The sequence below is a fragment of the Salvelinus alpinus genome, chromosome 3 (genome assembly GCF_045679555.1).
Source record: "Salvelinus alpinus chromosome 3, SLU_Salpinus.1, whole genome shotgun sequence".
Lineage (NCBI taxonomy): Eukaryota > Metazoa > Chordata > Actinopteri > Salmoniformes > Salmonidae > Salvelinus > Salvelinus alpinus.
The window spans coordinates 34977180-34988984 of NC_092088.1; the positions used below are offsets into that span (position 1 = coordinate 34977180).

General features: G+C 38.8%; 1 protein-coding gene across 1 annotated transcript in view; it reads right to left on the reverse strand.

Annotated features, from left to right (window-relative positions):
• LOC139570594 (eukaryotic translation initiation factor 3 subunit L-like) overlaps window positions 1–11593 on the reverse strand; it is a 31552-nt gene extending 19959 nt beyond the window's left edge. The window contains exons 1-3 of the mRNA XM_071392576.1: window positions 11439–11593; window positions 10827–10869; window positions 10368–10578 (exon numbers count right to left, since the gene is read on the reverse strand). Of these exons, the coding sequence (XP_071248677.1) occupies window positions 10368–10578; window positions 10827–10869; window positions 11439–11468 (284 nt within the window). The 5' untranslated portion in view covers window positions 11469–11593. The remainder of the gene's footprint in view (window positions 1–10367; window positions 10579–10826; window positions 10870–11438) is intronic.
• Between the last annotated feature and the right edge of the window lie 212 nt (window positions 11594–11805).

Consider the following 11805-nt stretch of genomic DNA (forward strand, 5'->3'; position numbering starts at 1 on the left):
GTGAATTATAAGTTAAATAATCTGTCTGTAAACTACATTTTCCAGGCTGTGTAAGGGCTATTTGACCAAGAAGGAGAGTGATGCGTGCTGCATCAGATCACCCGACCTCAACCAAAGATTGTTGGAAAAGTATTCCTCATGAAGCTGGTTGAGAGAATGCCAAGAGTGTGAAAAACTGTCAGGCCAAATGGTGGCTACTATAAAGAATCTAACATCTATTTTGATTTGTTCAACACTTTTTTGGTCCCCATTATCCTAAAATGTAGAAAATAGTAAAACATACCCTAGCATAGGGCTATAGAGCCCTGTTTTAGGTGTGGGGCCGCTGGTCATTGGAAGAGTGAGTTTAGCAAGGGAGCTCGAAATTCACAATTTACAACAGGATAAAGTATTATATTTAGTGGGGTAACGGGCAGAATCGAAAGTGATACAGCTACTACCCGTCTTTGAACATGGGTCCAGTAACAATACCTGGATAATTTTACATGGTGACAGGAGTGGAGTCGAATTTGGGGTTGGATAATCTTTGCACGATGCCAGGAGAGTGAAATCTAAAAGGTAACAAATAAAAATTAGCAGTATGACCGGCGAAAGCAGTTGTCAAAACCGCCGAGCAATTGTTGTTTCAAAACCGCTGAGCAATTGTTGTTTCAGGATCATCCACTATGGGCAAAAGGCGCATTAGATTGTGGTCTGATTAAAGGTTGCAAGCCTGTGTGTGGGGAGGGGGAGCCGCAGATGAAGCAAGACCCCATTAAACCGGGGGCTGAGAAGTCGGTGGCGGAGGATCTTCCAATATTACTTGAACGAGGCATAGTGGTATGAGGACCAGCTCAGTGCAACAGCCATTTATTCCCAATGAAAAAGACACTGAAATGGCGTATTACGGTGGATTTTCGCGGCATAAACAAACAGTGAAAATCACACCAGTGCTAGCAGATTTGGCAGAGCTTTTGGCATCTATTCAATAGCTATTATCAGAGAAGTATTTAATTTAAACTTATTTTACTAGGCAAGTCAGTTAAGAACAAAAACTTATTTACAATGATGGCCTACCCCGGCCAAAGCTTAACGACGCTGGGCCAATTGCTCGCCGCCCTATGGGACTCCCAATCATGGCTGGTTGTGATATAGGCTGGAATCGAAGCAGGGTCTGTAGAAACGCCTCTAGCACTGAGATGTAGTGCCTAACACCGCTGCACCACTTAGGAGCCCTAGTATTGGTGAAGGATGCTATAGTAACAGTATTGAACGGGACTACGGCGCAAATAAAATATATTTTGAAGTATGCACCAAGGGCAGTGTTAATGGTAGCATGGGTTACCTTGGTAGCATTGTTGGGATATCACTTTGAGGGCATTGATGTTGAAACGTATTTATAGTGCTGATTTGCCTCAAGATGAGGTCAAGTTGATAAAGGTCACTGCACGTGTATATCATGTGGCCATGGAGGATGAAGAAATGGGGGCCGAAGTGATTACCTGGCATAGGAACACCTTTTGTAACCTGTGACTAACGGGGGGAGACATCCTGAAAGCATGAGGTTTTTTGTGTAACCCAGTAGAAAAGTATCCCGAAGGTATCGAGTCAGGCTAAGAGAGAGTGGGAATAGTCATGTTATCAAACTTAGTTTTTTTCTTTGCAAATATAATTATGCATAGCTTTAAGCATTATTAATACTTATGTTTTGTGTTTCTTTTTGCTTTTCAAGTCTTGTGCTATCACTCTCTTAGGAACCCGAAGGAGGAAGGGGAGAAAGTAAAAATCTCCAGCTGAAATGGAGGAAGTCAAAAGTTCCAGCTGAAATGTCATTATCAGTTGTACGGCGAGAGATGGAAATAAGAGTGTGCATAGTGTAATTATAGGTCAGAGACCTAAGTCTCGGAAGTGTAAATATACAAATCAACTGAGTGTTTGTCATGTTTTACTTTTTGTTCATTTATAAGCATTTCTAAGTTCATATAATTTTTAACAGTATGAAGCTACTGTTAAAAAAGGGGGGGACTTGTGTTCCAACTTGAAAAATCGTTATTCATGTTAACATATTAGAACTGGGTGTATGGAAATACTGAGTTAGAAAGGGGAGTGCAGAAAGATTACATTCTGTCAGAACAAATTTTTGTTAAATCTCAGGGATTCTATGGAGAGAAGGGCAGTCTGGTTTCAGTCACTGATAAGGTAGGACAGCCGTTAGTTAGCGACGAGTGAGGAATGCAGGCCGAGGTCAGATGAAGTGAGTTCCTGCCTGGCAACAGCTCTAATGGCTGTCAAGATGTGCGAGGAGGAGCCTCCGCCTAGAAAGAGGGTATAAATATATGTGCTTGTGTAAACATGTCTTTGTCTTATGCAGCTGTTTGACCCAGTAGGTGAATAAAATTGGTTTGAGCTTTTTCCTAGTTGTCCGAATTAGTTTGAAATCTGTCAGAACAGGAGACAGACATCCTTGTTTTACCTCTCTTAAAATCTCAAAACTTTCTGAGAAGTAACCATTAATTTGTATTTTACACCTGGGGTTGCTGTACATAACTTGAACCCATTGTATAAGAGATTCGCCAAAATTAAAGTAATCCAGGCATTTATATATACATTTTAGTTGTGCTTTATCAAACATCTTCAAAATCTGCTATGAAGACCAGGCCTGGTATCTGACGTTTCATAATGTTAAATTGTTAAGTAATTGTCGTATATTATCTCCAATATATCGTCCATGTAAAAAACCTGTCTGATCAGGATGAACAATATCTGGTAAAACCTTTTTTATTCTATGTGCTACACATTTCTCCAGGATTTTCACAAAATTGAAGTGTAAGAAGCCTCCATTTTTCTTTTTTTTAAATGGACTGGATCTGTATACTTACCACATGGGTCCTGTTTCAGTAGTAATGATATCAGACCTGAAAGCCTACCATTTTTATAGGCGTAATTAAAGCAGATATACATCTACTGGTACACCATTAAGCCCTGGTGTTTTTTTCAAACTGAAAATATTTAATTGCCTTAAAAAGTTCATTGTAAGTTGGCATTCACACAGGTCTTTCTGTACATTTGTTAACTTTACAATAATAATAATAGTATTATTATGAAATAAATCCTTACATCATTCAGTGGCGATGGAGACTGGAGAGAAAAAGTGTTTCCTATTTTGCTGTATTACAACCTGTAATTTAAATGGATTTTTATTTGGATATCATGAAATGGACAAACAAAATAGTCCAAATTGGTGAAGTGAAATTTAAAAATAACTTCTAAAAAAACAAAAACAGAAAAGCGGTGCGTGCATATGTATTCACCCCTTTGCTATGAAGCCCCTAAATAAGATCTGGTGCAACAAATTCCCTTCAGAAGTCACATAATTAGTTAAAATCCACATGTGTGCAATCTAAGTGTCACATGATCTGTCACATGATCTCAGTATATGTACACCTGTTCTGAAAGGCCCCAGAGTCTGCAACACCACTAAGCAAAGGGCACCAACAAGCAAGCGGCACCATGAAGACCAAGGAGCTCCCCAAACAGGTCAGGGACAAAGTTGTGGAGAAGTACAGATCAGGGTTGGGTATAAAAAAAATCTTCAACTTTGAACATCACACGGAGCATCATTAAATCCATTTATTTAAAAATTGAAAAAATATGGCACCACAACAAAGCTGCCAAGAGGGCCGTTCACCAAAACTCACAGACCAGGCAAGGAGGGCATTAATCAGAGGCTCAACAAAAAGACAGAAGATAACCCTAAAGGAGCTGCAAAGCTCCACAGCAGAGATCGGAGTATCTATCCATAGGACCACTTTAAGCCGTACACACCAGAACTGGGCTTTATAAAAGAGTGGCCAGAAAAAAGCTATTGCTTAAATAAAAAAATAAGCAAACATGTTTGGAGTTCACCAAAAGGCATATGGGAGACTCCCCAAACATATGGAAGAAGGTACTCTGGTCATATGAGACTAAAATTTAGCATTTTGGCCATCAAGGAAAACACCTCATCACCTCAAGAACACCATCCCCTTTCCATCGGCAGGGACTGGGAAACTGGTCAGAATTGAATGATGGATGGCCCTAAATACAGGGAATATCTTGAGGGAAACCTGTTTCAGTCTTCCAGAGATTTGAGACTGGGCTGGAGGTTCACCATCCAGCAGGACAATGACCCCAAGCAAACTGCTAAAGCAACACTCGAGTGGTTTAAGGGGAAATATTTAAATGTCTTGGAATGGCCAAGTCAAAGCCCAGACCTCAATCCAATTGAGAATCTGCAGTATGACTTAACTTCTTATGGCTGCAGGGGCAGTATTGAGTAGCTTGGATGAAAGGTTCCCATAGTAAACTGCCTGCTCCTCAGTCCCAGTTGCTAATATATGCATATTATTATTCATATTGGATATAAAACACTCTGAAGTTTCTAAAACTGTTTGAATGATGTCTGTGAGTATAACAGAACTCATACGGCAGGCAAAAACACGAGAAAAAAATCCAAACAGGAAGTGGGAATTATGAGGCTGGTCGATTTTCAACCAAGACCCTATTGAATTCAGTGAGATATGTATGAGTTTGCACTTCCTACGGCTTCCACTAGATGTCAACAGTCTGTAGAACCTTGCCTGATGCCTCTACTGTGAGGTGGGGCCGAAGGAGACAGGAATTAGTCAGGTCTATCATGACCTGACCATGCTCTGGCCATGCGCGTTCACATGAGATGGAGCTCTCTTCCATCGCACATCTGAAGTGAATGGAATTCTCCGGTTGGAACGTTATTCAAGATTTATGTTAAAAACATTCTAAAGATTGATTCAATACATCGTTTGACATGTTTCTACTGACTGTTACGGAACTTTTTGACATTTCGTCTGCTTTTAGTGAACGCGCTTCCTGACGTTGGATTTGTTTACCAAACACGCTAACAAAAATAGCTATTTGGACATAAATGATGGACATTACCGAACAAAACTAACATTTCTTGTGGAAGTGGGAGACCTGGGAGTGCATTCCGACGAAGATCAGCAAAGGTAAGTGAAGATTTATAATGCTTTTTATGAGTTTTGTTGACTGCACAATTTGGCGGGTAACTGTATGGCTTCCTTTTGTGGCTGAACGCTGTTCTCAGATTATTGAATATTGTGTTTTTGCTGTAAAGCTTTTTGAAATCTGACACAGCGGTTGCATTAACTTCTCTAGGATAGGGGGCAGCATTTTCAAATTCATACCCAAATTCAACTGCCAGCTACTCATCCCCAGAAGATAAGATATGCATATTGTTAGTAGATTTGGATAGAAAACACTCTGAAGTTTCTAAAACTGTTTGAATCATGTCTGTGAGTATAACAGAACTTATTTATTAGGCGAAACCGAGGACAAACCATCCATTTTTTTTTTGAGGTCACACTCTTTTCAATTGGATTTTCATTGGGAATCCAGATTTCTAATTGACCTTCTTGCAGTTCCTACCGCTTCCACTGGATGTCAACAGTCTTTAGAAATTGGTTGAGGTTTTTTCTTTTTGTAATGAAGTACGGCCATTTTGAACGAGGGTCACTTGTTGTGTCTTGTTTGTTAGAGGCGCATGACCAGAAGGCTAGCTACAGTTTGTTTTAATCCTGTATTGAACACAGATCATCCCGTCTTCAATTTTATCGATTATTTACGTAAAAAAATACCTAAAGTTGTATTACAAAAGTAGTTTGAAATGTTTTGGCAAAGTTTACAGGTAACTTTTGAGATATTTTGTAGTCACGTTTCGCAATTTGGAACCGGTGTTTTTCTGGATCAAACGCGCCAAATAAATTGACATTTTGGATATATATCGACGGAATTAATCGAACAAAAAGAGAATTTGTGATGTTTATGGGACATATTGGAGTGCCAACAACAGAAGCTCATCAAAGGTAAGGCATGAATTATATTTTTATTTCTGCGTTTTGTGTCGCGCCTGCAGGGTTGAAATATGCCTCTGTTTACTCTGTTGCTATCCTCAGAAAATAGCATTGTTTGCTTTCGCCGAAAAGCCTATTTGAATTCTGACATGTTGGCTGGATTCACAACTAGTGTAGCTTTAATTTGGTATCTTTCATGCGTGATTTAATGAAAGTTTGATTTTTATAGTAATTTATTTGAATATGGCGCTCTGCATTTTCTCTGGCTTTTGGCCAAGTGAGCCAGTAGCGTCCCGCCTAAACTCAGATTTTTGGATATAAATATGAACTTTACCAAACAAAACATACATGTATTGTGTAACATGAAGTCCTATAAGTGTCATCTGATGAAGATCAAAGGTTAGTGATTCATTTTATCTCTATTTCTGCTTTTTGTGACTCCTGTCTTTGGCTTGAAAAATGACTGTGATTTTGCGGTGACCTAACAATCGTTTGTGGTGCTTTCGCTGTAGAAACCTATTTGAAATCTGACACTGTGGTGGGATTAACAACAAGATTACCTTTAAAATGGTGCAAAATGGTGCATGCATGTTTGAGGAATCTTAATTAAGAGATTTCTGTTGTTTGAAATTGGCGCCCTGCACTTTCACTGGCTGTTGTCATATCATCCCGTTAACGGGATTACAGCCATAAGAAGTTAAAGATTGCTGCACACCAGCGGAACCCATCCAACTTGAAGGAGCTGGAGCAGTTTTGCCTTGAAGAATAGGCAAAAATCCCAGTGGCTAGATGTGCCATGCGTATAGAGACATCACCCATGAGACTTGCAGATGTAATTGCTGCAAAAGGTGGCTCTTCAAAGTATTGGCTTTGGGGGGGGGAGTGAAGAGTTATGCACGATCAAGGCCAGTTTTTTTGTCTTATTTCTTGTTTGTTTCCCAATAAAACATATTTTGCATCTTCAAAGTGGTATGTGTAAATCAAATGATACAATCTGGAATTTAAATATATTTTTTGGGGGGGTTGTAAGACAACAGTATAGGAAAACTGCCAAGGGGGTGAATACTTTCGCAAGCCACTGTATGCTTAAAATATTTTGCCTCCCTTCTCAAAATATAGTTTTGTGAATCATGGATGACTCCATTTGTAATGAGTTTCGGTAAATCATTTTTGGTCTCATTTCTATATTGAAGCTTTGAGAAAAATGTAGCCTTTTTTTATGTTCCATCCAATTCGCTTTATTTTTGTAATTAATTACACTTGATCATTCTTGAATAAGGTCATCCAATTCTTTTTGTTTTTCCTCTATCCTATTTTGTGCCGCTGTAGTACAGTTTCCATTACCATGTACCTGTGCTGTTATTTTCTCTATTTCCTTTATTAGTCTAATCTCTTTTGACCTAAAGTGCTTTTGTTTTAAATGAGAATTGCCTCTAAAACATACATTTAAAAGTGTCCCATACAATAAGGGAATCTGCGGTACCCATGTTATGTAGAAAAAAGTGAATTCTGAATTATTTTGTCTTAGTTAAGAACAAATTGTCAACCAGCAGGCTTTGATTAATTTTCCAATATCCCCGTCCACGTGGAAATTCTTTAAGAGTTATATGGAGGCCAATTAGATGGTGGACCGATCGTATTCGATCTCCTTATAATACTTTAACTTGATGGAAGCAAGAATGAGACCAGGAAGTAATCGCGACGGCTAGCTTGATTAAGCCTCCTCCATGTATATGTTACTAGGTCAGGGTTTTTCAGGCTCCATATATCCACTAGTTCTAACGTATTTATGATATTCAAATTCTCCTTAAGTGCATGATGTTGATGGTTTGTAGTGTGATTTCCTTTACGATCCATTGTGGCACTTAAAACCGTATTATAATCTCCCATCATAATAACAGATTCATTTGCTGCTTGTGGGCCCAATAGATTATTAGATACATTTTCAAAGTAGTGTGGATCATTATTATTTGCCCCCGATAGATTAATTAGCCAGATCTGTTTTTGATCCAATAGCATATTTAAAAAGGATACATTTTTTTGATAATATAAAAATCACCCCTTTTGAGTTTCTTTGCCCATGAGAAAAAATATATTTCTCTCCCCCAGTCCCTTTTCTACCCAAACTCATCTATATTTGTAAAGTGAGTTTCCTATAAAGAATAGATATATTACTTTAGCCAGGTACATTTTTGTATTATCTGCTAAGCAATTACAATTTTAACTGGCTACACACTTATTTCCCCGCTTACAATAATGATACCACAACCAATGTTTGTAAACTTAACATTAAAAAGCCCCATGACGATTAAGTGTCCATATTGCTGCACTATAATATTAGCACTGTTAAGCATACTGTAGCTGCAACTGTGTAAACCTCCGATTGTACTAATCTTCCACCCACTAAAACCTCCCCCCATACATACAGTGCATTCGGAGAGTATTCAGACCCGTTGACTTTTTCGACATTTTGTTACGTTACAGCCTTATTCTAAAATCGATGTAAAAAAAAATATACAAAAATAGCCCAGAATGACAAAGCAAAAAAACGACAAAGGTTTTTATACATTTAAGCAAATAAATAACATAACAGAAATACCATTTTACGTAAGATTCAGGCCCTTTGCTATGAGACTCAAAATTGAGCTCAGGTGCATCCTGTTTCCATTGATCATCTTTGAGATGTTCCTACAACTTGGAGTCCAATCAAGTGGTAAATTAAATTGATTGGACATGACTTGGAAAGGCACACACCTGTCTATATAAGGTCCCACAGTTGACAGTGCATGTCAGAGCAAAAACCAAGCCATGAGGTCGAAGGAATTGTCTGTAGATCTCCGAGACAGGATTGCGTCGAGGCACAGATCTGGGGAAGGGTACCAAAACTTCTCTGCAGCATTTAAGGTCCCAAAGACAACAGTGGTTTCCATCATTCTTAAATGGAAGATCAAGTTGTAGAAACATCTCAAGGATATTCAATAGAAACAGGATGCACCTGAGCTCACTTTCAAGTCTCATAGCAAAGGGCCTGAATACTTATGTAAATAAGGTATCTGTATTTTTTACATTTGCTAACGTTTCTAAAAACCTGTTTTTAGTATTGTGTGTAGGATGAGCTAATTGTTTTACTTAACAGAATGTGATAAAAGTTAAGGGCTCTGAAATTTCAGAATGCACTGTATATCCACTAGTATTTATCGTTAATTCCTATAATATTGAATCTACAATGTTTGATTGGTTACGGGTTATTTCTGTTAATGCATTCAACATATTATTCCAGTCTTTTACCGTTCTCACTGTCGGAGTGGACACATTGTTTGCAGAGTGCACAACCTATGCTACAATTGAGAAACAAGTTTTGGTTTATTTCCTTCCATTTACGACTTGTCAATTTAGTCATTGTCTTTTGTTTGGAGCTCTCCTGTCAATGTTGAGTAAGGATGCGCACCCGATTATGCAAAGAAGTAGGCCTTTAGGCTACCTGGCCTAAATGTAGGCATATAAAATGTGCTCATTTGGGGAACTGATAGCATTTCTGACTGGCTTAACACACCACCACTAATGAGCTGTGGAGCTTCTCAAAGTGATGTTTTCACCTTAAACAGCAAGCCAACAGTCTGTTTTACATCCATTGAGAATGACAATAGTTCCTCAATGTATTTGAAAAATCTCCCTTTCGATAACCACTCGGCATGAAAGGGAAAAATGTAACACGCCTACCTGATTACTTCTTATCCCTTGCACAAATAACCAAAAGCCGCGTCTGTCCCGAGCTCAATGGTGCGGGAAACTGAAGGCCCACAATATTTTAGACAATGTTGCAAGTTTGTAAGCTTCGGCCGGATTCAAGTTAATAGTTGATACGTTTCATGTTTGTTGCAGACAGACCATTCGTAGCCAATGTGATTTATTAGAAGTTCATTTTTAAATCAGGATATTTTCTACCTGCAGGCTGCAATGTTTGTATTTGTTGGCCTCACAGGCTATTTTTACATAGTTGGCAATGGCATAAGTTACTTTTTAGGATTGTATCATATTCATTTAGACCTGGATAGAATTGAATTAACCACATGACAAGGCTTCCTTAGAAGTAATTATAAATTAAACCGTTCCATGAAAATGTGCATATAAAAACCATAAACGGCACGCAGATCGGTAGAAATTGTAAGATAAATTGGCATTCCATATGAGAAAGGATGACGACTCCTCGTGTAGCCTATTACCAGCAACTTCAGGAGAGTAACGGCAGAATCTGCAAAAGCCAGTAGGAACGGGAGGAGGATGGTCGGAACAGGTTAAGGATTCTTTCTTCTGGTTATCTTGATTTCTAGCTCCCTCGAGTCATTTGTGTCTTATTTCAACATAACAGTGCCCTTAAAAGCATCAGAATGCATATATAGTGGATTTTATTAAAACACATAAGATGTGTCTAAGATATATTTTGTCAAGGGACAGCCCTAGTATTTTAATGTTACGATAACTACAGAAAAAACTGAGTACCTGTTCTCGTAGACATCTTGGATTTCGTAGATCTTCTGCTCAATGCTCTCGCTCGACACACGGTTGGCCTGCAGCTCGTACACCTTCTGGTCGATGAGGTCTGAGATGGTCTTGTGGAAGTACTGCAGGAAGTTCTTGATCACCTCTGGGATGACGTGGTAGGTCTGCTGCTCGTACTGGCGCTCGTAGGCCAGGTCAGCTTTAGGGTCACCTGCAAGAAGATTGAGGAAGGGTGAGGTTCTTAAGGAATAGTGTTGCACTGAAACAGTAATGGTGGGATTTGTGCAATACGTTTTTACCATAGAATCATTGATGTGATTCTATTTATTTGGTGTCTACTTTGTGGTACAATTAACTGATGGGTGAGGGAGGCGTATGTAGTGACTACACACCAAACACATGCCTGACATTTGAATGTCTAGTTTATGCACTCATATCTAGACAAAACTACACACTCACCCGTATGGAGATAATCATCATTTGTGTAGGAATAAGGGTCATACTGTGGAGAGATGGAAAAGTATGTCAATTAAGATCAACATGATCAACAAGCAGTCATCAAGTCCAAATCCTAGTTGGTGAAACCAGGGTAATTAAAATGTCAACATATTTTACTAGCTAAATAACTAATGATGGCCAAACGTTTAGGGTATTTTTCTTCTGAAAGCTATTCAATGTGATAACAGCAAATATTTTTTATCTGATATAACAAATCACTCAGAAGCCAACCAGACAGAAAAGTATTACTCCACCATGAGTTAACATTAGCTACGCGTTACGTAGGCACGGTAAAATAGGTGGTTTTCGCCAACTGGATGACTGGCTAACTAGCTAATTCATAACAAACACTAGTAAGCACATGAAAAGCAACAATTATTTGTGAGTATCTGAAAAAATATAATCAAATCAACCGCCTAGCTAACTTAGGTAGCTATGTCGCTAATGTTAGCAACTATAGTTAGCTAGTTAATGTGGCGTCCTCCACTTCGTAATGAGCCAGTGAGGATAGCCAACATTAGGTTACCGCGCTATAACCTAAAATAAACTGTAGAACATAAAATAGGTATGTACTTCTTCGGTTTCTTCGGTTTGGAACGACATGTTTGGATATTTCCAATCTCGTACAAAAGTGTGTGCTTAGCAGAACCACGCAGCTGGCGGGGAAAGGAACCGGAAATGGATTTGCAACTAGAACAAATAGTAGACAGCAGCATGCTGGGATTGTGGCGGAATGAAATTAGGATCAGATGAGTTACTGGCATGGAATCGGATTGACCGTATTTAAGTGATAATGCCGGAGAAGCCGGTGTTTTGTTTTGGTGTTTTGTTGGATATATTGGCACGGGGGTTGTTAGGCCCGAAAGGAAGTTAAAATCAAATGAAATTGTATTGGTCACATACACATGGTTAGCATATGTTATTGCGAGTGTAGCGAAAT